Raw genomic sequence first — 27,501 nt, 5'->3', positions numbered from 1 at the left:
ATCCAGCATCTTTTCTGACATGTCATAAACCTTCCCACCATTTCAGCAATTTTTATTTATTCATATGGAGTTTCCTCCCTTTTCTCCCCTGTCCCTGTTGGGGCGAGTTGAGCCCCTTCATGGGGGGGTTAAGTATTTATGGCTGTAGATCCGTGTGTTCACGAGGCCGGTTTGTCTGCTTGCAGGATGAAAAACCCCAGATAAACTGGGGGGGAAAAAACCTTGCTGTCCACGCTCAAGACGGCTAACTTGGCTATGGCTGAGGAAGATCCTTAAGCTCCTCACGTCGACGACAGAAATCGAACCCAGGACACTCCTTCCCCAGGCATATGGTTGCGAAGCGCAAAGCCACTAGGCTAACCGCGCAGACATTTCAGCAATGATTTTCATGAATAAAATGGATAGTAGAATGTTTTATCTTCAGTATGGATAAATCATTCTATCACCTTGTTTAACCACTTCAGAACACTATTTTATACATTAAAAATATGTATATTAAAACTAAAATACTTAAACTTGGTATCTGTCTTAAACTTCTTTAAAAAGAAGTTTTTACTCATTACTCTTCAGTAGAAAACTTTTAGATTTTAAACTCTTTAGAATAAATTTCAGCTGTATTTCACAAAGCCCCCCCCCCCCCCCAAAAAAAAAAAAAAAAATTCTATCATTGCATTACATTATTATGCACATTGGCAGGATAACAGTCTTTTAGGCTTAGAAGCTAATTAGCATTTTCCCAAACTTATTATGGGTCACATTCATACAAGAGGAGGATGTAAATATATCTCTTTTAAATATCATCATCAATTATCTGATATGTATCCCTAAGTGGTGTTCAGGTTACGATCACAGCACTTTATGATTAAGTTTTCATTATTATTAATGTCCTGTCAACAATTTTCAAATTAGTCTATTACTTGTCAGCATTCCACTACTGTCGTATCTGACATTTTGTTCCTATAAGGCATTTCTGATCGAATCAATCCACCTAGACCATCTTCCTTTCGGTCTTTTTTCCTGCCATCTTGGCATCAAACACCTGCTTTGCTAACCTTTCCTCACCCATTCTGTTTAAGTGACCATACTACATTAGATTACCCCTGCTCACACATTCTTGTATGCAAATAATGTCAAGTTTCTTATTAATGTCTTACTTTTTAATATGATTATGCCATCAATTAAGGCCCATAATTTTTCTAAGAACTCTCCTATCTGTGGTCTCTAGTCTTTAATCAAATATTTTATTTCTAACCCAACTCTCTGATCCATAACTTAAAATTGGTTTGAACACAGTCTTGTATACTGCTAGTTGATAATTTGGCTAATTTCTCTCTTATTCAGTATAAATTTACTTAGCTGTCTACCCACCATTCCAATTTTGCTTATTCTGTTGTCTATTTCCAGATTTAACCTGCTATCTTCACTAAAAACTGTGCTGTGCCTAAATATCTGAAATGTCCATAGTTTTTGTCATTTTATTGCTGATTTTCATGCCAAATTTGTTACAGCTGTTATTCAATTTAATTAGTGAATCCTGGAGACTTGCACTTGATGTGCTTAGGAGTACATTAACTGCATACAGAGAGCTACGTTTGATATCTTTGATTTTCATATCAGGTTTAATGCCACTTTCCTTTATAATGTGAGCTATATAGATGTGAATAAGAGTTTAGATGATGTGCATCCTTGCTTTCCAATGATTACATCAAATCATCTTCCCTTCAATTCTAACTGATAAGTGGCAACTTAAATATAGACTATGTATTGCTCTGTATAATCGTACATTTATCCCATATGTTTTGAAAAGCTTTTCTCTGGACACATTGTCATATGCATTTCTGGATCTACAAAACTTACATTGAGATCCTTGTCATATTCCCATGATTTCTTAACTATTTGTTGTAAAGTGAAAATCTGATCCTGACAACCTCTCTTTGGCCTGAATCAATCTGGTTCTTCTCTCCCAGTTTCTCTTCCACAATGTTTCTCAACCTCTTTTCAAGTATGCTTGCATAAATCTTACCTGGAACACTTAGTAGAGAAATTTCTCTATAATTCTCACATTCCTCCTCTATAATTCTCACATTTCCTTTTTTATGGATGGGAACTATGACAGCTCTCACCAGGCACTTTGAATTATTCAGCCACTGCAAAACTTTTATACCTCCATATTTAAGCATCTCTGGTCGAATGTCATCTATTCCAGCTGCCTTCCTACATTCAAAGTTTTTAACAGTTTTTCTACCTCAAATATTGATATGTACTTTTCTTTCCATTCCTGTTTAAAAATTTCTAGTATGGGTCTATCACTGCTTGATTAGTTTAACAGTCCAGACATCTAAACTATCCATGTCTTCAGTTTTCATGTCACCTTTATCATCTCTGATTCCTTTTATAGTACTCTTTTCTCCATTTCTAAGCTTCCTCAATAGCATCCAGAACATTTTGCCATCTTCCTGATATTTACCTTCTATATTCTTACCAAAGTCTTCCAGTGACTTTTGTTTAGCTACTTTCACACGTAGCTTAGCTCTCTTAGATTTTTGTGTATATTCTTTTAGGTCATCTGCTGACTTATTTGCTAGGAGCTTTAAGTATGCTTTCTTCTTTTCCTTGACTGTGTTTTTAACTTTCTGTCTGACATGGCATTCTTATTTTTCTATACTTGCAGACAACTTTGCACATGCCTCTCTAGCTGAAGCAATGTTTTCTTCAGAGAATTACTGAGAATTCAAGGTTTGGTTCTTGTTTTCAAACTGTTTCATTCTTTTTTCAGTAATGCTTGTGTATCTGAGACTACAGTTTACCTGTAAAACCTGCTCAACTTTAATTCTTTGTAATTTCTTTAATTTATTTTCTTTAATTCTTTGCAATTTCTTTAATTTATTTTCTTTAATTCTTTGTAATTTCTTTAATTTATTTTCTTTAATTCTTTGATTCCATGTCCTGATAAAAATCCAGCAGATACCATTATTATTAGCTTTAACCCCGCCCCCTTTTTTTCCATATCATTCTTTACAGTGTGAAATTGGAAGTGATGGTTACTTCCAATTTCAAATCCTCTGTACATTCTTGTATCCTGAACCAGCATGAAGATATCACTATCAACAATAACATAATCAATGAGTCTTTTCTTATTTCTTTTGTCTTCTCTCCATGTGAACTTATTCACATCTTTATGTTGGAATGTTAGTAATGACTAGTCCATGTCCTGATCAGAAATCCAGCAGATACTTACCATTATTATTGGCTGTAATCTTTTCTTCAAACATTTCTATCTGTTGTGGGTCATTTCCTTCTCTGCTGTTTACATCTCCAACAAGTACTACTTTTTCCATTTCCTTTATGTCAACTTCCTGCTCTAATAACTTGAAAAATTCTTCTACTTCTTCATAAGGAGAACATTCTGTTGGACTATAGGCACAAATAAATTTCATTATCTATTTCCTCATTTTGAAGTTTGCCCACATAACCTTTCTGAAAACTGCCTTCCAATGAAGTAGTTTATCTTCATGTTTGGCATTGAATGCTATTGCTACTCCTTTTCCTTGATTGTTATTGTCTGAATATAACATCCTATATATTTATCATTTAATAAGAGCTCATCTGTTTTTGACTTCTATGTTTCTGGATTCATGCTGGATTTCCTTTCCATTAATACTCCTGATATTGATGGCTGCTATCTTGAGTTCTTCTGATATTTGATTTGTTCATCTTCTTCTAGATGTTGAACTTGAGTCTGTTTCAGTACCTGACTTTTCTCTGCTCACCCTTGTTCTCTGAAAAAAAAACAGTGGGACCTTGTTTAACTGAACAAAGCCCCATCCCACATGAAATCTCATCATGTTGCACCATTATATTATTTATGGTTTAAGCCAATAGAGAGTACAATCTAGTCAGCTAAGTGCCAAATTGCCAGCCCATTCTTGTTTGTTCAGTACCTACTGGATACCACCAACAGGACACATGAAAGTAAGGATTGGACATTAGATCAGAAGTCCCGGTCAGTTCTCTGCATTCCTTAAATGCAATGTGGAGATCTTGTAGTCATAAGGCTTTGACCCTTAGGCACTACTATTAATTTCATGGCAAGTTTGTAGATGGAATAAAAGTTTGGTAGCAATTCTTTTTTAGCCAAACTTGTGGAATGTGGCCAGAAGAAATGTAACCTTTTTGTTGATTCAATGAGAATTAGTAAACATGTATTTTGGCATAGTTGCTGGTTTACATTCATGTTGCACTTTAATACAATAATTTATAACACTAAGCTAAATTATTAAACAACAGGTTTAATTGATTCAGTATTTCGTCTCTGTCACAGAGACATCTTCGGAATACAATGTTGAAATTGCAATAACACACACAAAAACAAGAAACAGTAAGTGGAAGAAATGAGATAGAATAAATAAAGACTAAAGTCCTATGAAGGGTGCCCTTTTTGGGTGCTGTTAGCTAGCCTTAGATGTTGGGTGAGAGGCTTGAGAAGAAACCTTTTCCAAATTGTTGGGAAATTTAATACAATCATATTCATTAAGATAGGCTGGTTTTAAGATTCTAAGCCTAAATATTCGTTTACTAATTCTCATTGAATAGCAATGCATTGTGATTCCATTATTAGAAGTGTGGTAAATGAGAGATTCCATAAGGTGTATTTTTCAGGAGTGAGAGAATTAGCAGGATAATTGATGCATTATAAAAGAAGCAGACAAGCAAGCAAGCGAACTGGTGGTGGTTGTTGACATAAAGAGCATGTAAGAATGGATACCATGAGGTTGTTGAGGAGAGTGAAAAATTAACAATGTGGTTGGAATGGGATGGTGGTTGATGTGTAGCATATTTATGATAATGGTGAGTTGAAATGGAGAGCAGGGATCATAAATGGTATATCAGCAGAGCTGTGTAAAGAGAAGGGAGTGGAGTTTGTGAATGTTTGAGATGCATTTGAGGCAAGGATGGACGTGTACAAAAGTGACAAGTTGTATGTGAATGGATTTGGTGTGAGTCAGTTAGAGAGACTGTTGCTGTGAGAAAGAACAATGAATGATGTGAGCAAGAGAGCAGTGGATGTAAGAAGTATAGAAAAATCAGGAGAGAGGAACTGGTGAGACTGAAGTGATTGTAAATGAGAATAGTAGTAGTACTGTGAGTGATAACGATAGGAGAAATCGTGGACAGTGAAATGGGGGGGGGGGGTCAAAGTGGACAGGAAGACACAGTGTAAAGATACGGATATTGGAAGTAGTTGTGAATGTGTATATGAGGATGGTCACTATGGGAATGGGATGTACAATCGGGTCTCTTTTTGTGCAGTAGATATGTTCCACAGAAAACCGCATATAAAAAATTGCAAAAAAAAGATGTAACTTACATTGAAAAATTGCGAATAACGTTCCATAATTTTCTGCAACCGCATAAAACCGAAGCATTGAATTAAAATAAACTTAAAATCACATAAAAAGTTTACAAAAATTCAGGAAAATAAGAATGCCAAAGTTTCTCTTAAAACTTTATTCATTTAATTATATTGAAAAGTAACATTTTTTTTTACGTTTTTTCATCAGAATTATCATCGCTATTAGACAATATTCGGCAATGTTTGCGAACTGGTGCAAAATCACTTTCATTACTAGAAGAGATAGTTAGCTCATCAGATCTGTATGGTAAAGGCAATGGTTCTTCACAAACAGAATTAGCTTTACCCTTGTTCTGTGCTGATTTTTTTCTTCTGACAATGTAATCGATGATTAAACTTTGCGATGATGATTTTACTAATTTTTTGCAGCTCGCGATATCCAGACATACAGTTCTTCAGCTCACGTTGGAATTTAAAGGCTTGTTCTGAATTGGTGTCATTAACAAGAAAATGATTTTTCAATTTATTGCACAGTTCAAGCTTCTTGAATTATATTTGCAGTGAGGGGGACAGGTGTTTCTTCTGCTTCACTATCATTTTCTGGGTCTTTGATGATATCTAAAGTTAATCAATATCCAATAATATCATCATCACTTAAGGCATTATCCACAAGAAATTTGTCTACATCATTCTTTCTAAATGTATCAAACCTTCTCCACCAAATTCATGTGCCAAAGTAATGATTTCAGCTGATAATGTAGATTTTTGAATGGTTGCACTGTTTGCAACACATCCAAGCCAAGCTGCTTTCCAGCAGGCATTTAAAGTTTGTGGTCTTATTTCAACAATAGCAGATGCAACATAATTTAAACAGTCCAGAATAGAAATTTTTTTCAAACGTCAGTTACTGTTAATGATTCATTTGCTAGTTTATCCAATATAAATTGAAAAGTGTGCTTAACGTAATATGTTTTTAAAATGTAGCTATTATGCCTTGATCTAATGGCTGAATAATGCTTGTTGTATTGGGTGGAAAAAACACTACCTGATATTTGGATGTTCTAAATGTGGATGACTTGGTGCATTGTCAACAATTATTAAAACTTTAAAATCAAGAGCTTTTTGCTTCATATATGTTTCCACTTCTGGTACAAAGCAATTATTGAACCATTCAGTAAATACAGCAGTTGTGACCCAGGCCTTTGTATTAGCCATCCAATGTACCAGCAGCTGTTTTAGATCTTTACCTTTTAGAGCACGTGGTCTTAGAGATCGATTTACTAAGAGGGGGTTTCAACATTCGATCCCCCTGATGCATTGCTACAAAGTAACAACATTACTCGATCTTTGCTTGCTTTAAACCCACTTGCTTTTTTCTCAGACTTTGCAATGTAAGTTTTCGACCAGGCAATTTTTTCCAAAACAATCCTGTTTCGTCAGCGATCAAGTGTAAACACTTGATCGGGACAATATCCACCATCTTCAATAATTTTGACTAACTTCTCTTGAAAATGTTCGGCTGCTTTTTCATCTGCTGCTGCAACCTCACCTGTAATCTTCACGTTATAAAGTGCATTCCTTTTTAAAAACCCGGTTAGCCATCCTTTGCTGACTGAAAATTCTTTATCAGCCTGGGAAGCAGATGTACATGGCTCCAATTGTTTCATCTGTTCATAAAACCGAAGAGCTTTTTGGTAATTAAAGGAATTCTTCTTTGAGTTAATTCTTCAATCCAAATTATGAGTGCTTGTTCTGTTTTATCCAATAAAGCATCTCTTGAGTACGATGATAATTTGGCACTTAGTTTTGTGCCAGAAATGACAGATTTTAAATTAAATTAAAATGTTTACCAATCGCCGTAGATCCCTCTCCTTTTGCTAAGCGATCTAAAATTGCAATTTTCATTTCCAAAGAAATTGCTTTTCTTTGGTACTTTTTTTCCTCTATTGGGCCAATGTAAATCTTTAAAATAAAAATTAGCAAAATTTAGACTTACGATAATGAAAAGACAGACACTTTACTCATATGGAAAATTAAACTTCACCGACACTCACTGCTTACACGTTACTCACATTACGCCAGAATGTGCTGCAACATGCTGTTCGTTATGTACAATGGAGAAACCCCAAATTTATGAAATAGTTGAGTCTGAAGAGATAGATAGGATAAGTGGTGAGAATGGTTTTTAGTGTGGGGCATTTGCAACATTCTAGTAGCAATGGCAGGACTGGTTATAAACCTGAAAGTGAATTACAGACATACCCCGACTTATGTGAATCCGGAGTTAGGCGGTTTCTTATATGTACGTATTCCCGTTCCGCTTCACCACTAGTCGTATGTTTCCGGCACCGGCTGCATTCGCCAGTGTCGCACATGCTGTGAACAATCACTGACGTGTTTCATGTGTTCTCCATTCATACACGATTTTTATAGTCTACAAACCTTGCGATTGTTTAATGTTATGTTCTTGATACAAATTTTATCACATAAAAAATAATAATGTCATCCAAAAGAAGCAAGTCCGATTCTGATATAGCTAGCAAGAAAAGAAAAACATCGACTTTGGAAACAAAACTCAACATTATTAAGGATTTTGAAGGTGGAATGAAAATTTGTGAGCTAGCAAAGAAGTTTGGTCTACACGAATCCACAGTAAGAACAATCATAAAAGAAAGGTTTACAGATTTTGGAAGACATAGATTCTAACAAGGAACAAATTGTAGCCACAAGGCAAGGAATAAAAAAATCATTGGCTTGCTATGAAGAAATTTTGCATGGCAAGAAAAACACATTATGCCGTCAGATGAATCTATTAGATTTTATGAAACGATCGACATAGAAATAACTTTCATTTTTCTATGTATGAAAAACTACAATTATGATTATATTTCTTAAAAAAAATAGGTGTTTTTGTAAACCTTTGGTCCCAATTAACTAATATTTTGTATGTTTGTATATATAAATTACATGCAAAATTATATCCCGAGTTACGCAAATTCGACTTACGCGCTTTTTGTAGGTCCCACCTACCACGTAACTTCAGGGTATGACTGTACTGTGTTTATTTGCAAACACCAAGAACATTAGGAATAAGAGAGACGAAATGTTTCACTGATTGAATTTATTCATGTTTGGAAAAGGATTATATCCTGAAAGGAATATAGAAATGGAAGGATATGATGTTTTCCATGCGGATACAAAGGACAAGAGGTGGATGGAGGATGTACTGTTGATGATAGCATGTGAATTATGTCTGCACAAAGTGGAGATGCAAGATATAAATAATGGAAATGGTTTTGAGTCAATATGGTGTGAGGTTGAGGTTTACAGGATGAGATATTTAGTCAGATGCTGCTATAAGCCAGGGAGTGTGGAGGGGAAGAAATGTATAAGCAACTTTGGTTAGTGAACAATGGGAAGAATGATTATTATGGGTGATTTTAATTATGACAGTATAGATTGAAATAAAGAGATAGCATTTCGGAATAATGAAAATTAATTTGTTAAGAGACAGTTATCTTGGGTAGTATGTAAAGAAGGCAAATGAGGATCAAGAGTTTAAGTCTGGTGATTATTAAAAACCTAAGAGACATCTTGTAGCTATAGCATGGAATGAGGTGCTAGGCAGGAGGGAGATAAATGCTGCATGGAAATTGATCAAAAGATATTTAACAATATCGATGTGTGAATGTATTCCAAAGGTTAAAAAACTGAATGAAGTAGGTGTCAAATGGATTAATAAAGGTATTAAGCATGAAATTTGAAGAAGAGGATACTGTGGAGGCAGCACAATATGAAGAATGATAGGAATTAATTGCATGAGGAGTATAAAGAGCAGACGAGGAAGGTGACTCAGTTGGTAAGAACAACAATATGAGCAGAAATTATCAGATCAGAAAACCCCTAGAATTTTTCAGTTATGTTACAAGTAGAAAGAAGAATGATTATGGTAAGATAATGTTAATGAATGAAAATGGTAGAATGGTAACTATTGCACAAGACATTGTTGAGGTATTCAGTGAACAGTTTATAAGGATGTTTCATCTTCAGAAAAGTGTAGAGAACATAGAGGAGGATGGCTTAATTGTGAGTAAGCAAGAGGTATATGAGGAAATAAATAAGCTTGATGTCAGTAAGGCAATAGATTGCCTTACTGACAATGCCTCACTGCCAATACCCTTAAATATGATTTAAGGGTATTGGCAGTAGCATTGGCATTCTTGTTTAATAAGTCTTACAACAGCACAGGTTCCAAGAAAGTAGAAAGAAGATAAAATTGTTCCACTGCATAAAAGTGGTGATAAGGCTGTAGCTACAAATTATAAGCTGTATATCTGGATTGTGATCATGGTACTGGAGAGATTGGTGAGAATGGGATACAAAAATTGGTTAATAACAGCAGTATTCTTTCTGGTTGTCAGCATGGGTTTGCTAAAGGGAGATCATGTTTTACTATAACAGGGTGACATCTCTTGAACAAGGGAGATGCATATTCAATGGTATACTTAAATTTTGATAGACTGCCCATGATAAGCTGTTAAATATACTGAAATGGATGGGATTGGATAACAGGCTAGCGAGTTGGATCTGTAACTGGCTTTCAGATAGGTATCAGAAAGTTGTATATGGGGGTCTGTATTGGGGCCATTGTTGGTCATATTGGAATAGGTTTAACTGGTGATATGCAGCTGTTTGCAGATGATGCAAAATTAGTTAGAGCAATGCAGAGTCAAGCAGATGTTATAGCTTACAAGAGGGCATGAATAGATTGTATGAATGGGCAGGTAAGTGGAACTATCAGTTCAATATTGCAAAGTGTAAAGTTTTGAAATTTGATAAGCAATGATGGGATGCAAAGTTCACACTTGGTGGGGAAACTTTAAAGGAGGTAGAGGAGGTGAGAGTCTGGGAGTGGTGGTGGAGGATAAGGACCTGAAATTGAAGAGATCCATTGCACAAGTTATGAAGTCATCACATCGGATAATGGCAATGATATGGAGGACCTTGATGCACAGAAATAAAGAGGTTATGATTCCATTGTATTAGGCCATGATCAGGCCTCATGTGGATTATTGTGCAAGATTTGGTCACCAGTGACCAGTTTCATGGTGACAAGGATATGTTAGAAAGGGTGTAGAGAAGATTCACAAAGTTGATAAGTGGTCTTTGGAATGTGGAGTATGAAGATAGGTTGAAAGAATATAAATTGCAAAGCCTCGTAAATAGGATGGGGGTATGATTGAGACATATAAGTTAGTCGGGGGGGGGGGTTATCAGGTTCACATGGAAGAAATGTTTCATACAATGTGAGGGGGGTAGAACAAGACCCATCCCTGAAAGTTGTATAAGAAGGGTGTGAACAGAGTAGTGAGGAGTAGGTTCTTTGAATGGAGAGTGGAGTTGGTGAGTGGAATGCATTGCCTAAGTGTTTTGTGTATGTAGACACTTTGAATTAGTTTGAGGCACGGTTGGATGAGCTTTGTGTGTGATAGCGCATACCTCTCACAATGGATCTCTGTCTCCATGGATTTCATATGTTAATATTAGTTAATAATAAATAGTGTTCTTCTAAATTAATTCAAATAAGAACACATCAAAGTTTTGCCTTAAAATATTGTTCTATTTATTGTAGAGAGCAATTTGACATAAAACTTTATTTTTTCAAATCTGATTCATTGTATTTTCAAATCTATATTGTCACGTTTTTTTTTCTCACAAATTAATCTAAGAGAATATTTTTGATTTCTGTTCCCTTCTAAACTTCATGAAAGAAGTTTTTGTGAAAGTAATGTATACTTAAAATGATATAGATAATAGGTTAAATATATATTACTTATATATTCTTAACATATATTTCTGTTCTGTTATATAGCGTGTTTAAACACATAATTTATCACTATAGAGTCTCATTACAATTAAACCACTCTTGGAATTCTCATATGGTTAATCATAGATGAGAACTCTATAGTAAGTGGAATATAATAATGATTTCCATCTTTCTTTTGTGTGCAATAATGTGAAAAAAAGATAGAAATCATCATTGCCCAGATTGACTGTATTTTCTAGATGCAAGGTTTTTTGGGGCAGAAGGTAGGAACTATGCTTTTTGAAAATTTCTGCCTTTATAATAGTATTGATTCCATTAAAGCTTTATAGTTCTTAAAAGCTTGGTAATAGTCCTAAAGTAGCAGAAATAATCATACTTAAATTTTCCCTTTTAGTACTTAATTTTTACTGACTCTTTTTTATACTGAAATACAAAAGATTTTATATCTTTTCAAAGGCATACCAGATGATAGAGATGGCTTATTTGACACTATTCAGCAAAGCAAAAATCACTACCAAAAAAGAGCATACCAGTGTATAAAATGTATGGTAACACTTTTTACTACATGTCAAGCTGCAGCCAATATGTTACAAAGTAATGGTGATCTTAAACGCAAGTGGACTACTGCTGTAGAGTGGTTAAATGATGAATTAGACAAGGTATGGTAATTCTTTTCAGATGTATAAATGAAATTTCCGTTGCTGATTAAAAAAAAAAAAAAAAAAAAGTGGTTTCTCAAAAATAGACTAGTTTGTTAAAATGTAAAATATATCTGGTATATCTAGTATCTCTGACATTATATATCTCTCTCATTGAATCAGGACCAAACCTTGTTATAGAAAGGAGTGGACTGAAATAGTTAATATGGGCAGTATATACCAGAGTAATGAAGTACATATGTTGTTTACATTAGAAATTTATATTATACAGGAATGTTTTTGCAAGGGGGGGGGGATCAAGACATTTAAAAATTTGTAGACCACCAGATGGAATTCTTTTCTAAAGAGAGTTAGAGAAGGATATTGACTGTCCTATAATAAAACATGCTACATTATTAAGCTCAGCAGGCATGGAAGTTCTGTTACAAGAGGGTTGGTGATAGTTTGGGATGCTAACAATGAAATGTTTCTGAGGTTCTTTAAAACATTGATTTGTATTTTTGAATATATCCACAAATTAATCTCAGTTAACTAGCATGTTCCAGTAAAACAGTGAATACTTATAACTGAATTAACTTAAATTACTTTAAAATATGTAACTCCTACATACCAGTATAGAGTAATACACTATAACAACAACAACACTATAAATAGAATTTTTAGGCTGTGAAATTAATGCAGAACTTATTAGCCTACTGTCTCTGTAGTTATATATTTCTTAGATGCTTTTATCATCAGTTGTGAACTAAGACTCTCCCTAAATCAGCTTCCAAACATATATAACAGTCATCATCTGTGGGGTGGGGGGGGGGATAACTGATTTTCAAATTTGCCTATATTCTTAAGGGGCATCCCTGGTGTAGAAACACTGGTTATTTCTGTGATTAAATATTAAAACATAAGTGAAGCCATTTAGTAAAAATGATAACATAAAAGATGTTTTTAGACATACCTTAGGGAAGATCTTTGTGTTCTTAATTTGTTGATTTTAAAATCTTTGGGACGTAGTATTGGTTGAACAATGTTGGTGATATAAACTCATAATCCAACTCTTGAAAGGATAATAAATTACAAGAGGAAATGAACTCATAAGAAAGAGGAATTTAAAATATTATAGGAGATTAAAAAACATGGAAATTTTTGTTACCAGAACAGAATAAAGATATATGAAAAGTTTTTTAAAAAACACAGAGAAGTACATACTGTGTGACATAATGAACTTCCATGAAGAATGAATGAACAAAAAATGTATAAAAATTATGGTGCATGGGCTGTTTTGACTGAGAATCGTCTTCAGGGAGCGAGGAAAAAAAATGAGAGGTAAAGTTGACTTTTTTAAGAATATAGACTGATTTGCCATATTGTATTAAATTGCATTTTAGAATAGAGGAGCAACATGAAAAATTTTCAGAAAGATAGCCTCTAAAAATTCTTAAACAGAATTCTAATTATGCAAAATATATATATTATCAGTTATCCAAACCAAATTTTAAATTGGCTTAAATGTGCACTTTCAATCAAAAATAAAACTCTAGTTTTTAATTCTTGGATACTCATAAGATTTAGAAGTGTTTGTTTGTTTATTTATTTATTTATTTATTTTATTTTATAAATGATCCCTCACATAAAAAGGCTCAGAACCTATAGTATAAACAAGTAAACCAAGGACTGGGAAGAAAGAAGGTTGTGGCATTTTAAATGTCTGTTGTCCCTCTGTCCAGGCTTTCTGAACTATACAGTGGCTGCACTGCATAGTTCAGAAAGCCTGGACAGAGGGACAAATTCCCGATGATTGGAGTAGAGCTCTCATAGTACCCATATATAAAAAGGGAAATAAAACTGCACGTGAGAATTACAGAGGTATTTCCCTACTGAGTGTTCCTGGCAAGATCTATGCAAGTATACTTGAGAAACTGTTGAGAAGAATTGTGGAAGAAAAGCTTGGTGAAGAACAAGCTGGATTCAGGCCAAATAGAGGCTGTCAGGATCAGATCTTCACTTTACGACAAATAGTCAAGAAAGCATGGGAATATAACAAAGATCTGTATTTAAGTTTTGTCGATTTGGAAAAGGCATATGACAAGGTGCCAAGAGAGAAGCTATTCAATACGCTGCAGTTATATGGTGTCAATGGGGCATTATATCAAGCAATACTTAGTCTTTATTTGAGTTGTAAGTCAGCAGTTAGAATTGAAGGAAGTACAGGAAGATGGTTTAATGTTAAATCTGGTGTGAGACAAGGATGTACATTATCCCCTCTGATTTTCATTATCTATATGGATCACATTATGAAGGAAAGTGGTATTAAACATGATATCAAAATTGGAGATGTTAATGTCAGCTCTTTGCTTTATGCAGATGATGTTATACTTCTAAAAAAATCTGCTACAAGTCTGCAAGATTCTCTGACTAAATTGAATAGCTGTTGTAATAGATATGGTATGAAGGTCAGCAATAAAAAGACAAAGACAATGAAAATAGGCAGAATCATTGAAAATGTCAACTGTGTTGTGAATGGAGAACCTGTGTAACAAGTAAAACATTTCAGCTATTTAGGCAAGATTTTTACTGAAGATGGTAAATTAAATATAGAAATAGACAACAGAATCAGCAAAGCTGGTATGGTGGGAAGTCAATTGAATAAATTCATATGGAATAAGAGATAAATTAGTCAGAACACTAAATTAGCTGTATACAAGACAGTGTTCAAACTAGTTTTAACTTATGGATCTGAGAGCTGGGTCAGAAGTAAAACACTTGACCAAAGACTAGAGACCGCAGATATGAGAGTCCTGAGAAAGATTATAGGCATGAACAGATGGCATCAATGGCAATATCATATTAAAAACGAGGATATTAGGAAAGAACTTGACATTGTCAGCATCCAGGAATGTGTTAGCAGAGCTAATCTCAGGTGGTATGGTCACTTAAACAGAATGGGCGAGGAAAGATTAGCAAAACAAGTGTTCTCTGCCAGGTTAGCAGCAAAACGACCCAGAGGAAGACCAAGATATAGGTGGATTGATACAGTACAAAGTGCCTTAGACGATAGAAATATAAGATCTGATAATGTTGGAGTCTTGACAAGTAACAGACTGATTTGGAGGAAAATTGTAGATAGGAAATTAACAATGATGTAATTTTTTTCATGTAGTACTATCATATCCTGTACACCCCTTGAGGGTACACGGCAGGAATTTGATGATGATGACCAAGGACTGGGAAGAAAGAAGGTTGTGGCATTTTAAATGTCTGTTCTTCTGGACAGACAAGTAGCAGCAATGACTGAAGAAGATGATTGACAGGTGGAAATTTCATTCAAAATTGTATCTGCAATTTCTAGCACTGAAGTCAAAAAAATAAGGCGATAGGATTTGAAAACAGTTAGTGTGATACTAGCATGTTTCAGTAAAGCAGTTTGAATACTTAGCAATGGATATTATTGACTTATAATATCCATTGCTCACGATTTTCCTGATCTACAGAAAGTATCAGATATGAAGTATTTAATGTAGCAAGAGGTGGAGAAGGTTTTTCCCTTGATCAGTGATTTTGGAGTTTGAATAAAATATGATATCAAGAACTTTGCGATGTCTTTCAGCAACGTTTGTGGTAAATTATGTGCATGTAGAAGGACTGAGAGTTAGTATGAGTAATAATTGCATCTTCTGATTCTTAGGACCCAGAAAGCAATAACACACACAAAAATAAAATGATAATAATAATAATGAACGGAATTGTGATGTTAACAGATGCCAGTGATGCTCCATGCTACAAGTTGTCAAAACAGCTAATAAAGTCTCTTGTAGTGGATTGCCCTCCTGCGATGAGTCCTTCAACTCCTTGGAGGTGTTACATAATAATAATAATAATAGCAACTCTCTGTCCCCCCCCCCTCATTAGTCATACCACATCCTATATAAAAAAACTACCCGTTTTAAAACCTCTATTGTAAATCTAACTTTAAATAATACAAATATATTGGTAAGCTTTGACATTACTATTTACCAATATTCCCTTGAATGACACCTTAACAATTAAAAAACGTTTTTTTCTTTCTGATACCTTAGATCTCTTTTTCTTTGCCATCAATTCATTAAAGTTATTTTTGTGGGAGAAACAAAATTTACAACCAGATAGATGAAACTGCTGTGGGTTACTCCCGCTCCCTCAAACCTTCTGTCTAAGATATATGGATGATATATTCTCCACTTGCCTCATGGCCCAGATACATCAGACTTCTTCTTTTGTCACCTCAGGTCTACATCCAAGAATCCAGTTTACAGTGGAAAAGTTTATCCTTCCTGGACATAGCTTCCTGATAGTAACTCCTTCTCTGTATACAGAAAACCCACTTACACAGGTAAATGCATACACAAACTTTCCCACCACCACCACCTCTCTCAACATGTGGCACCATTAAAACTCTAACTAATAGCACCTACAATCTTTGTTTCAGTGGAACCTCTTTTTCAACAGAACTAAACTATGTAGCAATACCTTCCTTTTTTAAATAACGAAACCTGTGGTGCGATCATAATTAAAAGAAACGTGTATTAACCACAGTGAAAATTATTTAATTGTAAATATTTCATTCTTAGGATGAAATATTTACAATTAAATCATTTTCACTGTGGTTAATACGTGTGTTTCTTTTAATTATTAACACCTTCCTATCCAATGGCTACAGTTCTTGCAGAATTAAAAAAGATAATCATTCTCCTCCTCCCCACACACAATCCTCAGCCATCCCTTCAGATAGATTTCAGAAACCATCACCATTCCTTACATCCAAGGTACATTAGAAAAAATAGCCAGGTCTTTAAAAAACTACAACCTCTACACAGCTTTTGAGCCACACCATAAACATGCTGCCCTTATCCATTCTGCCAAAGTTCAGCTCCCTCCTCTCTCAGTGCCTTAAGTATATAAAGTACCCTCTCCTGCAAGTTGTCATACTTCAGACAAACAGGCAGATCACCCACCATCCATTTATATGAACACAAAACTGTCGCTCTACCTTGTGGACCACGTATTGGAAGAAAAAAACATGAGGCAGGTGTAGGATTCTTATTAACTAATGAAGCACGTAATGCCCTACTAGAATATAGACCTGTAAACAAAAGAATCATAACAGCAAGATTTGGTGCTCAGCCATTCAACATAACTGTTATTCAAGTATATGCACCTACCAGTGATAATTCAGAAGAGCAAGTAGACAAATTTTATGAAACTCTCCAATCTGAAATTGGTCAAACTCAAAAAAAAAAAAAAAAGACATCCTTATTGTTACCAGTATTTCGAATGCAAAGATAGGAAGTAATAATACAGGATGGGAGCACATCATGGGAAGATTTGGACATGGAAACAGAAATCAGCATGGAGAAAGATTACTGGAATTTGCTGTGGATAATGAATTAATAACACAGTCCTACACAATTTTTGCTGACTTTTATATGAGACTTGTTTTTTACTAATTTGGGTGCGCTGATTTCAAATATCAAACCCATTTTTCTCTATCACGTCAGATTTTTCCTCTATAGCATTTTCTTTTTGCTAATTTGTAAGTTTTTGATAGTTTTAAGGAAGCAGTACTATTTAGAGGATCAAAAAAATCCATTTTTTAATATTATTTTCTGAAAGTATGTACTTTTAAAAATCTGTTCCTAACTTTTTATCAAGAAATTCGAAAAATTCCTGAAGATATAGCCTATTATTCAAATGGTGTGCAGATCAGAATCGGAACGCTTACCGCTCTCGCTTGTTAGTAAACGAATAAATGCATAAGAACCTGCAACGGCACGTACTGATGCTTTGAATGCAAGAGAGGCCGATAATTATAACTACTTAACAATATTCATTAAAAATTACAAGAATATTTATAAAAAAATAACAATTTTACTTACAAGTGAGTTTCAGGGAATAAATTTTTGTTTGTAGCAATTTCTGCTGTGTGTTGTGTTTTGGCAATCCCTTTGAATACTCCAACAGTAGTCGGCCATCATGTGAGAATCCCATCTTCCTTGGTACCGATCTGCCATAGTTTTTAAGTCTTGATGAAATCTTTTGCCTTGTTCATCGCTTACAGCACCTAAATTCTTGGGAAATCTATCAAGCTGACTGTATAGGAAATGAAGCTTTATGCTCATGTTGCAACCTAGGTGCTGGAAATTTTCAAGCATTGTTTCCACCAGATCTTTGTAATTGCACGCTTTTTTGTTTCCAAGAAAATTATTCGCAACCATCGTAAATGAAGTCCAGGCCTCTTTCTCAATTTCGTTCATAGAGTTGATGAAATTTGGGTCTCTCATTAAAGTTCTAATTTGCGGTCCATCAAATACACCGGCTTTAATTTTTTCATAACTAAGTCGTGGAAATTTTTCACATATGTATTGGAAACAGTCTCCTTGTAAATCTGAAGCTTTAACATACTGCTTCATAAGACCTAGGTTGATGTGTAGAAGTATAAAAATGATTTTTTCTCTATCGATTAAAGGTTGATTTATAACATTCTGTTCTCCAACATTTAAGTATATTCTAAGAGGCCAATGTTTCTGACTCCAGTGTTGGTTTCTAGCTCGACTATCCCAGAAGCATAGAAAACACGGAAACTTTGTATATCCTCTTTGAAAGCCAAGTAAAAAGTTCACCATTTTAAGATCCACACAGATGATCCAGTTATAGTCTGTATATTTTAATAACTTCAGAACCTTTTTAATGTCCACATATGTTTCCTTTAAGTGGACTGAATAGCCAATAGGAATTGAGCCATATACATTCCCATTGTGTAGTAAGACACACTTGAGACTTCTGCTTGAACTGTCGATAAATAAACGCCACTCATTTGGATGATATTGTACAACACTCATTTCAGTTAGTAAACCTGACACATTGTTACACTAAACAAACCCACACTCGTGTTTAAAATATTGTACAAGATTACTTTCCCTGCTACGATAAAAAGTTATCTTTGTATCTTGCTCCAGTAAGTTTTTTTCATTTAATCTTGAAGCTAACAATTCCGATGATTCCTTTGATAGGCCCAAATCTCTTTCTAAGTCATTCAATTCCGCTTGAGTAAAACGTTGCGGTCCAGAACTAGAAATTAAATTTTCATTGTCTAAATCAACACCCGGTCTTGCTCCTCAAGAACATCTGGCATATCCCAATCGATTTTTTTGATCCTCTAAATAGTACTGCCTCCTTAAAACTATCAAAAACTTACAAATTAGCAAAAAGAAAATGCCATAGAGGAAAAACCTCATGTGATAGAGAAAAATGAGTTTGATATTTGAAATCAGTGCACCAAATTAGTAAAAAACAAGTGTCAGATCATAATAAGCAGGGAAAAAAAATTTTTTTGTTGCCCAGTGTAATCTGTAACACCAGATTTCAACAGAAAGATGTCTGTAAATGGACACAGTGCTCTCCAGATAGGAAAACTAAGAATATGATAGTTCTCATCTTAATTGATAAAAGATGGACCACATCAGTGCAACAATGCCAAACCCTTCACAGAGCAGATGTCGACTCAGATCACGGTTTGTTGATTGCTAATCATCATCAAATTCCTGACATGTACCCTCAAGGGGTGTACAAGATATGGTAGTACTACATGAAAAATGTACATCATTACTAACTTCCTATCTACAATTTTCTTCCAAATTAATCTGTTACCTGTCAAAATTCCAACATTCTCAGATCTTAACATTTCTATCTTCTAAGGCACTTTCCACCGTATCAATCCACCTATATCTTGTCTTCCTCTAGGTTTTTTTCCTGCCAACCTGGCTGTGAACACTTGTTTTGCTAATCTTTCCTCTCCCATTCTGTTTAAGTGACATGAGATTAGCTCTGCTAACACATTCCTGGATGCTAAAAGTTCTTTCCTAATATCTTCGTTTTTAATGATATTGCCATTGATGCCATCTGTTCATGTCCTAATCTTTCTCAGGACTTTCATATCTGCTGCCTCTAGTCTTTGGTCAAGTGTTTTACTTCTAACCCAACTCTCAGATCTAAAAGTTAAAATTGGTTTGAATACTGTCTTGTATACAGCTAACTTCGTGTTTTGGCTAATTTCTCTCTCTCTCTCTTATTTCATATAAATTTATTCAATTGACCCTACCAGCTCTGTTGATTCTGTAGTCTATTTCCACATTTAATTTACCATCTTCACCAAAAATTGTGCCTAAGTAGCTGAAATGTTTTACTTGTTCTATAGGTCCTCCATTCACAATGCAGTTGATATTTTCAATGCTTCTCCCTATTTTCATTGTCTTTATCATGTTTTTGCTGACCTTCATATCAAATCTGTTACAACAGTTATTCAATTTAGTCAGGGAATCTTGCAGACATGTTGCAGATTTATTTAGAAGTATAAATAAATCTGCAAAGAGCTGAGATTAACATCTTCAATTTTGATATCAGGTTTAATACCACTTTTCTTCATAATAATATGATCCATATAGATAATGAGTAACAGAAGGAATAATATATATCCTTGTCTGACACCAGATTTAACATGAAACCATTTTCCTGTATTTTCTTCAATTCTAACTGCTGACTTACAACTCAGATAAAGACTAAGTATTGCTTGATATAATGTCCCATTGACACCATACAACTGTAGAATTTTGAAGAGAGAACTCTTGGCACCTTTTCATATGCCTTTTGCAGGTCTACCAAACTTAAATACAGATCTTTGTTATATTCCCATGATTTCTCAACAAATTGTCGTAAAGTGAAAATCTGATCATAGCAGCCGCAGCCTCTGTTTAGCCTGAATCCAGCTTCTTCACCAAACATCCCTTCCACAATCCTTCTCAACTGTTTCTGAAGTATACTTGCATAGATCTTACCAGGAACACTCCATAGAGAAATGCCTCTGTAATTCTCACATTCAGTTTAATTTCCCTTTTTATATATGAGTACTATGAGAACTCTACTCCAATGATCTGGAATTCATCCCTCTGCCCAGGCCTTCTGAACTTTGCAGTGCAGCCACTGTAAGACTTTTATACCTCCATACTTGAGAATTTCTGGTCAAATATCATCGTCTGCCTTTCCACATTTCAGGCTTTTGATGGCCTTGTCTACTTCAAGTATGGATATGTATTTCAGACTGCATACCTGGTCAGTGTTTTTTTACCACTGTGCTGTCACTGATTGTGTCCTTTAGCAATTTTTTGAAGTAATTATTCCATAATTCAAGGATATGTTTTTCTCCAGTTTTCATGTCACCTTTATCATCTCTAATTCCTTTTACAGCACTCTTTTCTCTATTTCTATATAAGTCAGTGCTATATAAAAGTCAGTGCTGATAGTCTTACATAAAACAGGAAATGCTTTGGAATGCAGCGATTACAGAACCATTGTGCTGATAAGCCAGTGTGTAAGGTTTTGATGATTATACTAACTGAAAGATTAAAAAGCCAGATTGAAAAACATCTGACAGATGAACAAGCAGGATTCCAAAAAGATAGGAGTATCTTCCGAAGGAATATAGGAGTATTAGGATGTAGGAGAATAATAAGAGTATTATCTGAAAAGATGGGAGTATCTTTTTGAAACTCTGAAAAGACAACAGATATTAGCTCTTCGACTCATTGCAAAAAAGGTATGAAAAAAGAATAAAAAAGTATTTACATGCTTCGTGGACTTTCAAAAAGCCTTTGACCGCATTGAACAAAACTTCATCTGGGCTATACTGGAATCATACAGTATTGATGTCAGGCTAATTCACCTATTGAAAGAAATCAACACAAATGCACAGGCAGCTGTCAAGATAGGAGGCAGACATGGAGCCTGGTTTGCTATTAATAGAGGCACAAGACAGGGAGATCCAATATCACAAAGTATCTTCATTTCATACCTGGAAAGATTGATGGGCAGAATCAGAATGAGGACATAGGAATCTCCATTGGTGGAAAAAGACAAAATTAAACTTGAGCAAATGATACATAATCCAAATAGAGAAGGAAAAAGATACGGATTGAGGATGAATGTAGAAAAGACAAAACCAATCGATTTTGGTGAAAGGGAGATCGGAAAAAAAGATTATTGTAGAGGGAAAGGAACTTGAGAATGTGGAACAGTTTACTTTTCATGGAAGTTGTATAACACATGATCTAAACTGTAAAAAAGAAATTAAAATTAGGATTGCGAAGGCTTTAACAGCGATAAAACCATGGACAAAATTTGGAAGAGTAGAAATATCTGCTTAAAAACCAAACTAAGTGTTCTTGAGACATGCATCTTTAGCAGTATGTTATATGGTTGTGAAACTTGGATAATGACAAAGGAATCGGAGAGAAGAATACTGGCTTGATAATATTGATAATATAAAAGTGGCCAAGAATTAAATCGACTTATTTTAGAACATGGATGTCTGATGTTAGCAGAGCAATTCTGAATCTGAAAGTTCATTATTATATTACATGGAAGATTTTAGACAAGTCCCAGGAAAATATTTTAAAAAAGTGCAAAATAATGTTTTATTTTATAAGGAAGTATTTATTTCTGTCAAAGGCCCATGTTACAATGATATCATCAGGCATGGACTATGAGAGTGACTACGAGAATAACGGCTTCGTGGTGAGACGGGACCGTGATCTTCCTCCACAACCACCACCATACCAACTACAGGTCAAGGTCCAGGCTGGAAGGCCAATTCAAGGCCTCATCCATCACCTTGTGGATGTCCTGTAGGCCACCATCATGAAATTGGCGCCTTGGGCAGTCTTACACAATATGAATAATCGTCTGAGCCACGGGAGAACAATCACAATAAGGGTGATCTGACAGCCCCCATTTATGTAGAAGGTAGCCACATCTGCCCTGACTAGTTCTGATCCTGTTTATTGATGACCAAATCTTTCTAGGAAGATCAAAACCAGGCTGCAGAGCACAGGGATCTTCTACCAGAAAGCCATTTGTTGGGAGATTGTTGGACCAATATTCCCTCCATATGTCAGATATTGATGGTAGTGCAGCTGAAGAGAGTTCATCCATGGACCAGAGAGGCTTTCTAGATTTGAGGCAAAGACTAGGTGGGTTTCTGAGAGTCTGGTGTAGGGGCAGGATTGGGTTGCTCATTGCTTTATTAAATTCCTTAATCGAAGCTTGACTTCTCCTTATGTGTGGTGGAGCAATGTTAGATAGAACAGGCAGCCAGGAGAGAGAGGGGTGCTTCTCACTGTCCCACTAATTGTGTGCATGGTAGAGTTTAGCTGGGTGTGCACAATTAGTGGGACAGTGAGAAGCACCCCTCTCTCCCTCATCATAGTATCAGCAGAACTTCTAACATGAGGAGGAGTTCTGCTGATACTATGACGACATTAGAGGAGGCCCATTTCACATTGTATGTGAAATAGGCCTCCTCTAATGGATCAAGTTTTCTCACACAGGACACAACTGCTCTCTAGTTAAACCTCGGATACAGCATTTATGTTGTGAAGTATTGTGAGAAAGTGCAGCCTTGTCATACTTGTTGCAGCAGGATGATAATTGTCTCTGACTTGATTATGACAAGTTACTTTTGCTTTATTAAAAAAAAAAAAAAAAAAAGACTTAGAAAGCAGGTTGTGCCTTTTATGTAATGAACTTTTATATGTTAAGTACAATTATAAGTATTTTATAAGTACAATTACAATTTCCAGAAACAAAAGATTTTCATCATTTGTTTCTGGAAATTGTAATTGTACTTTTCACTTACCAGTTTCATGTAGCCATAAGCATAAATAAATAAAAAATCAGGCATGGAAGCAAAGGACCTTTATGTGACTAATGAAACTGCATTAGTCATGTACACTGTGAGTTATAGTGTATGCTGTGAGTGACAATGAAAACCATAACATTGTTGAGATTATGTTTGGTCATTCAAACATATAATTAAAATGAAATATATATGATCTTTGATTGACCATTGATTTAATAAACATCTAATGCCAACGGGACTGTTTGGCTTCTTCAGGGCTTATAACGGTAAGAGAAAACTCAAAGTGGAGTACAGAGAAAATGGAGTAACACTATCGTATAAATTAAAAATTAAAAGAGACATAATAGACACAAAGCATAACATTACATGCATGGAGCATGTTATGTTAGTCACTGTTGTGAGAGCATGCTCTGTAGTTTTGAGCGAAATTAAATTCTGGCACACTGAGCGATCTTATTAAAATTTTCCATATATCAACTATTATCATTCCCTGGTTTCTGTTAAGATTTTTTCCAGAACGGAGGACTACTATGGCTTCCTTGAAATTTCTACAACGGAAGTCTTCTTCTAGATAAGATGCGGAGCTGTTGTCCCAATCATTGGTATAGTTTGTAATTGCAAAATGATGGGCTAGACCTGTCTGGTGTGTTGTTATTAACATCTCCTATATGTTCTTTTTTTCGGATTTCGAGGCTTCTCGACATCTGTCCTATATAGTTTAGACCACAAGCACATGGGATGTTGTACACTCCAGCGTGTTTGAAAAAAGCATTAATGTCTTTTGGCGATCTTAAAACGTGACTGACAGTCTTGACTGGTTTGAACGCAACTCTGATGTTGAAAGGCTTAAAGCATTTTGTGATCTTTTTCAACACTGTACCTACATAGGCTGTAAAACCTGTAATACATTAGTACTGTGGGTGGCAAAACTTGTTGGCATTAGATATTTATTAAATCAATGGTCAATTAAAGATCAATATATATTTCATGAAAACTATAACAGTTGAGAGCTGAAAGAAAAAGAGTAGACAATGTTGGATAAGAATTGTCATTCATCATATTAACAGAAGTAAAGACTTCAGCTATTGAATGTCCTCTCTTTTAATGAAAGGTAGGGATATTTTGTTTCTTTAGTTTTGCTTTTTCAGTATTTCTTCTGAATTAGGAATGGATGGCTGAGAACAAACTTTGAACTGATACTAAGCCTGGGGATTAATGTGCCATAATTGAACTGATATGCTTAGTTAAATTATGGCATGTTAATTCCCATACTAAGTATCAGTTGAATCGATAATGCTGAAATCACTTGAATTATTTCTTGGAATACAGTTGATGTTAGATCAGTGTGATGTTATTCTTGGCATATGTTTTTCTCATAAGTTCAATTTTTAAATTAGTCAAGCCCAACATACATCTTTAATTTTGCACTTTAACATTCTGCCTATAATAGGTAAGAATATTTTTAAGATAAGGTTTCTTTATTCTAGTAGCAAGGCTTTTACGTTGGTCAAACATAACTGGTAATTAGTTTACGGAATTAACAACGCATAAAAAGTATATTAATTAATTCTTCAAGGAATTAAAATTAAAACAATTAAAACTTCAAGGAATCATCAGCAGCTCTAAAAAACGTTCCTAACCTCAACAAATTTGGATGCATGAAACTACCCCATATTTGGGAGACTTACATTATGAGAACTTCAGCCCAATGGCCAAGACAACCAAATTAGCCCGCCAGAGGGCACCATTAGGACTTTAGGAAACAATAGTAGTTTCTTGCTTTCTTCCTCATTTGCTTTTGTTAGTGCTTGCATGCACATACCACATCTTTATGTTCCCGAAGATGGCAACGTGACGTTGCCGAAATATAGAAGTTATTCATTAAAGTTACCTTTAATTAATATACTTTTTATGCGTTGTTAATTCCATAAACTAATTACCAGTTAAGGTTTCTTTATATCGAGTTGAACACTTCAGTCTGAAATCAGTAATGATTTCTTAAGAATGAATCAGTATTTCAGCATTAAAAAAAAGTAACACAAAACTAATTGGTTGTTTTGACAGGCACAAATGATTTGAAAGGCAATAAAATATGAAATGTGAGAGGCTTTCTTACTGCTGAAAGAAGCAAGAAAGAAGAGTGAGAGAGAGTAGTAGGACAAAAGTATATTGGGAACTAATGCTATATGATCACAAATAAGGCAATGTGAAGATATTGTACAGGAGGAATAGTGTGCGGTTTTTGGATATTTGGAGTAAATATGATGGACAAAAGGACTTATAGTGACTGGAGTACATTTGAACAATTTTGGAGTTAGATATTTGGAGAAAGTATTGTCCAAGGGGTGTTAAATGACAAATTAAGAAAACAAGAAGTATTGGTTGGGGGGGGGGGGGGGGATTGCAGGAAAATTGATTACAGGAGGCAAGCATAATTGCAGGCACTGAGGGTCACTGAAATTCATGCGAAGTTTTGGGCATTGTCTTCGATTTAGCTAAAAATTATCAGCATCATTGAAATTTTGGTGGCAAATGATTACATAGTTAAAGGGATAGGATTTAACTTAAAATATCACCCTATAATAGAATGATATTTTATTTTCAGAGAGGAGAGAATAGGATATGGAGGGGAACAGAACTAAGAGCTGACAATTTGCAGCCAGTAGAAGTTAGAAAAGGAATTCAAGACTGAGGGAGATGTTATTTCAGGCTTTTTTTTTTGGTGTGAGAAAGAGGCTAGCAGGACAAAATATATTGTTGGCTGCTACTATAGACTAGGATATGCACAAAAAGTTACAAATACCATGCATTGGATAGATTAGCTTGAGTGTAGACTGAGCAATTATTATGGAGAATTTTTACTATGGAGACTTGAATTGGAAAGAGGAAAAGATATGATAAGATGAAAATGGAATTTATAAGGTTACTAAAAGATAATTACTTAAAACAGCATGTAATGGAGAAGACCTGAGGTTTGAGAGTGCAGAATCTTGTAATAATGTTAGTAGCCATAACAATGAGCTACTCTGCCTTTGATTGGCGAGAGTGATCATGCAGTCTTGTCCTGGGAATTTTTTAATGCAGCCCATTCATGAAAGGCTGTAAAACCTATAGTACACTAGTACTGTGGGTGGAATAAGGATTTCTTTTTATTATTTTTGAACATGTGTGAGTTCAAAAATAGAATAGAGGTAAGTGAACTAGAGGCATTCAGCATATTGAGAAATATCTCTACAAATACAACTGTGGGATGTGATATGAGAACATGTGAGAGAAAACAGTGTTTCTGATCAGGCTGTTTAATTTATGTCTCAGCTATAGTAAGGTCCTGAAGGAGTGGAAAGAGTAGAAGATAACTGCATTATGCAAATATGGCTCCAAAACAGAAGTGGCAAATTACAGACCTGTTAGTATCTGATTAAGAGTGGTGGCTAAGATATTGTGAAAGTTGGTTAGAGGAAGAAGAATTTCAAAATGTGTTGATAGGAATATTATGCTCTATTTGAGGAGCACACAGTTTTGTGAAGGATAGGTCCTGCCTCAGTAATCCAGTCACTGTTTATAATAGGGTGACACCTGAATTGGATATAAGAAATGGATACTACTACTACACAATGATATGATGGACTTGGCAAAGTCATTTCACAGAATACTACAAAATCAATTACATAAGCTGAGACAAATGAGAATGGATATAAGGCTGGTAGCTAGCAGACAGACACCAGGGCTTCTACTGTTTAATTTGTATATTAATTATACTATGGAATGATTTGAGTTTGTTGCCGATGATAAAAAAAACTAGGAGAGTACAATAGTTAATAGAGGTGATGAGAGATCCTTCAAGATGAAGATTAGCAGTGTGGCAAAGGGTAGTCATTGTCAAGTTATTTTAATGTAGCGAATTTTAAATTATGAAGTTTGGAATGAATAGATCACCACTGAT

At 34.9% G+C, this 27,501-nt stretch overlaps 1 protein-coding gene across 4 annotated transcripts in view; it reads left to right on the top strand.

Moving 5' to 3' along the window:
• The window catches only part of faf (ubiquitin carboxyl-terminal hydrolase-like faf), a 1,099,079-nt gene that overhangs the window by 1,019,838 nt on the left and 51,740 nt on the right, over positions 1-27,501 (top strand). For all 4 annotated transcript variants that reach the window (XM_090401226.1, XM_090401227.1, XM_090401224.1 and 1 more), the window contains one exon: positions 11,637-11,839. In XM_090401226.1, coding sequence (XP_090257352.1) covers positions 11,637-11,839 — 203 coding nt within the window. The remainder of the gene's footprint in view (positions 1-11,636; positions 11,840-27,501) is intronic.

This window comes from Typopeltis vanoorti, chromosome 12, assembly GCF_054136105.1.
Source record: "Typopeltis vanoorti isolate ZY-2024b chromosome 12, IOZ_Tvanoo_1.0, whole genome shotgun sequence".
NCBI lineage: Eukaryota > Metazoa > Arthropoda > Arachnida > Uropygi > Thelyphonidae > Typopeltis > Typopeltis vanoorti.
Note: the sequence above shows the minus strand (reverse complement) of the source record. Positions and strands in the feature narration are given on the sequence as shown.